The following is a 4,169-nucleotide window of genomic DNA, read 5'->3' as shown; positions in this document are numbered from 1 at the left end:
TTTTTTTTTTTTTTTTTTTTTTTTTTTATAAAGGAAGAGACAAATAGAAACAACAAAAAAATAGCATATCAATGAAAAAATTGAAAATCAGTCCCAACAAAAAACACATTAAATACAGCACACTCATTAAATAAAATGGGCCAACGGGTCTTTTCATTTCCCAACTTTATTAGGGCCAATAAGCTCACGGCAAAAAGGAGAGTAGCCATAAATTTGGAAACTGGACAACAACAGAACCAAAATATACACCAAAATTTCAACAAAAAAACTTAAATAATTTTGTCTCTCGTGCTATTCCTCACCCTTTTTATTACTTTCTTCTTCTCTCATACAAAAATTTGAGGCCATATCATGATTAAAGAAAAAGGGAACTTGGTCGAGCCGAGGTTGTTTGTTACATAAAATGCTCGACCTTATATTTTTATAACTAAGATAAAATAACATATACATTAACGTTACAGAGAAAGAAAAAAGATCTATCTATATAATCCTATTATTATATGCCAGCTTTATTGGAGAAAATATAGTAATAAATATCTGTGTCAGACCTAAAAGTAAATGTAGTGGTCAGAAACATAAATCTGTAGGGGAAAAAAACAGGGCTAGAAACAAACATGGGACTTTGTCAATTGTCACTGACTCACTGGTTCATTTTTTTTTGACAGAAAACAAATAGTAACGTTTTTTACTTATATCACACATTTTCACACTTTGAGAATATCTTAAAACGATTAATCAATCATACAATTTTGGATTTTTTTTTTCCCTTTTTCTTTGTCAATACAATTTGGATTATCCGGGGTGATTTTTTCAACGTCAAAATTTTTTCACACGACAAAAATACATACAATGAAACGACACCGTTTTTGAGTTTCCTAGTAACTTTGAGAGAGGAAGGGTTCTTCGTCGTCGGGAAACGATTCCCAGAAGCCGTCGATTTTGCGGTTCACGTCGAGCAAGAGATCAGGAAGATCGGAGAACGCGTCGTCAGATATCGCAGTCATACCCGGAGATGACGTTTCGGTGACAGTGGGAGACGGCGACGGTGAAGACGTCTCTACTTCCATGTCAATGGCTACCGCGGCTGCAGCTGCTGCGGCTGCGGCTTGGATGTCTTTAGGGTCAGCACTAGCTGGTCTAGGTAGTTGGTAAGCGAGCTCCGGGAAGTTGAGATGGGCAGAACCGCCTTTGATGGCTAAAGCAGCAACGTCGTGAGCACGCGCCGCCATCTCCGCCGTGGAGAAAGTGCCGAGCCAGATTCTTGATTTCTTCTTTGGCTCTCTGATTTCAGAAACCCATTTCCCCCATTGTCTCATTCTGACACCTCGAAACGTCGGATGCTTTGAAACGACAACTTTTTCATCATCTTTGACTGATCTTTTCTTCTTTGGATAATTTTTCACTCTTCTCTCCGTCTTCTGCGCCGGTGAATCTTGAAATCTCCGGCAGTCGTCGTCACGTTCCATTTTCTTGGAATTTGTATAGAGGAGGTGGGCTGAGTGTAAACGAAAAGGCTTTGATTTGGTGGAAAGTTTTTGAGAGAGAAAAAAAAAAGGAAAATAAGTTTGGTTTCTGTGTGTGTGTTTGGGGTTTAGTGTGAAGAGTTAGAAAAGAGGATTGAGGAAGGGAAGAGGTCGGTGTGTTGTTATTATATACATCCAAAATCTAGAATGCGGACTTTCTTTTGTAGGCTATACCTAAAATGTATGTGTTAGTATTTAATACGTACCATACCATATATAGCCCATATGGGTTTCCAATGTATGTATATTATACTCTCTCTCGGTCTCGGTTCGCCAAAAGGAAAATGATAAAAAATAATCGTATCTCTTCTTCTCGTATATACTTAGAGTTTATAATTCAAATATGCGTGGAGATATTTTAATTGGTAGAAACCAAGTAGTCACACGTAACAGTAAAAACACTAGACAATAATACGACATAAACATATACAGTTCATATGGTTAACCACAATGAAATTTAATTAATTAAATTCGATGCGTGCACTGGGTTACATGTGGAATGTATATAGACAGATCATATATATATACACATCTTTCTTTAAATGTGGAGAAATCAATGTGTATAACCATCTTCATTAACAAAAATTGTATAGCATACTGATACAAATCAAGATAAATCCTAGCATTAGAAGTTACAATGAGAAGGGTGAATTCAGCCATCATTTTTTGGTGATTCCATTACCCTCACAGCTCGGCGTTTTACATTTATTGGACACCACCAAATTAATGGATTTAAAAGAAGAAAATCCATTTATCCTCGTTTTATGAGTCTAATTGACTCACTCAATATTAATTACAAAGCATCCATATCCATATTTGGAGTAAACCTTTATTCGATTTTGTCGAGTTTCTACAGTCGAGTCTTTCTTTTATACATACACTGATGTGATGGTGGTGACTATAGTATAATAGTGAATACATAGCTTAAGTATTACTGAAGTGTTCTTTTTTAGCTAGCTACTTTTTATCTAGTGAATGAAGGAGGGTTTCCACTGATGCACACAACGAGGAAAAAAAAAATAGAGCATCGAAAACGATTAGAGTTTCAAAAAGTATATTTACCTATCACGGATCTGTTGGTAAGCAAAGAAAGGCAAATAAAAGCCAAAATAATGTTTGTGTTGATTCGTAAATGATAAAAGGTCGCCATTTGGATAAATCTTACTGAAGCTGTTGTACGTATCTAGTATATACAGAAAAGGAGTATAGTAAGTTAGGTCTACAAATGTGCTATTAAGAATTGAAAAAAATGTGTTATTAAGAAGTGAACAATTTGAATACAACATTGATCATATAGACGCACATGTAAGAAACCGCATTTGTACACGTTTGTACAAGCTTAAGCTACATATGTATGCTTCTATATGTATGTACGAACCTATGAGATTTGTCTTTGTAACATCGTCAAGACGTCTACAAATGTGCTATTAAGAATTGAAAAATGAGTTATTAAGAAGTGAACAATGTGAATACAACATTGATCATATAGACGCACATGTAAGAAACCGCATTAGTACACGTTGGTACAAGCTTAAGGTACATACAAATTAACAATCAAAGACAGTTGACGTCTTGACGATGTTACAAAGACAAATCTCATAGGTTCGTACATACATATAGAAGCATACATATGTAGCTGCCACATGTATGCGTATACCGAAAGAGTCAGTCAAACTTGGTTTTCGTCTTTAATTACGTCTCTTGGGTTAAACAAGATTAAAGACATAAGCTGTCAAAACTAATTTAACGAGGGTGTCTTAACTACTTTCACTACTACTAACCAACTAACAAATTTTTAAATACGATTGTTGTAGTATTATTAGAATTGTTTTTTTTTCAATGTTGGAGGATTTAGATATATAGAATAGAAGACAACAGTTGGCTATTGAAATAGTACAACCACACATTATATATGCGATATGATGATAAATACATATTCAACTAACTAATTCGGTTATTAATTGCTCAATTATTAACTAAGAAGGCTACGCAACTTTATGGATCGAAAAAAGCCAATTGATTAGCAAAGCAAAATGCAACACATAAACTTAATTAATACAGTATGATCGTTAAATCAGATATGCGATGAGCCTTTGAGTCTTTGACTTGAAGAGACAACTTATCATGTTCTGATTTGTTATTCGTTCATAATCATACCATAATGTTCTGACTAGGCCTGGGCATAAAAACCGTACCCAAATACCCAACCCGGAATCTGACTCGAAAAACCGGGTTCGGGTTGGGTACGAGTTTGCCTATAAAATCATATTGGGTTCTATTTTCTAATACCCGTGAGTTCGGGTTAGGGTCGGGTAATACCCGGTACCCGTTTGGATACCCATTAAACCGAACATATAAACATATTTATAATATTTATCATTAATATAATGCAATTACCCCCAAAATTATGATTATAATTTTGAATATTTCATTTAGTTTTATACCTAAATATCAAAAATAATCAAAATATCTAAAATATTTTGTTATGTAAGTCAAAATTTAACTAAATTTATTTAAATTTAATTATATTTTTTCGGGTACCCGGTAGTTCGGGTACTAATCAGGTTCTAAAATTTGTAACCCAAACCGACCCGAACCCGATAGTACCCAAACCGAACCGAACCCATATATCTAAAAATACCCAAT

The 4,169-nt window shown here is 34.7% G+C and overlaps 1 protein-coding gene across 1 annotated transcript; it reads right to left on the bottom strand.

Moving 5' to 3' along the window:
• LOC104781978 (ethylene-responsive transcription factor ERF038-like) lies at positions 671-1,680 on the bottom strand. The gene has a single exon (XM_010506788.2). The coding sequence runs from the start codon at positions 1,464-1,466 to the stop codon at positions 876-878; it is 591 nt and encodes a 196-aa protein (XP_010505090.1). The 5' UTR covers positions 1,467-1,680; the 3' UTR covers positions 671-875.

Source organism: Camelina sativa, chromosome 4 (assembly GCF_000633955.1).
Source record: "Camelina sativa cultivar DH55 chromosome 4, Cs, whole genome shotgun sequence".
Classification (NCBI taxonomy): domain Eukaryota; kingdom Viridiplantae; phylum Streptophyta; class Magnoliopsida; order Brassicales; family Brassicaceae; genus Camelina; species Camelina sativa.
Note: the sequence above shows the minus strand (reverse complement) of the source record. Positions and strands in the feature narration are given on the sequence as shown.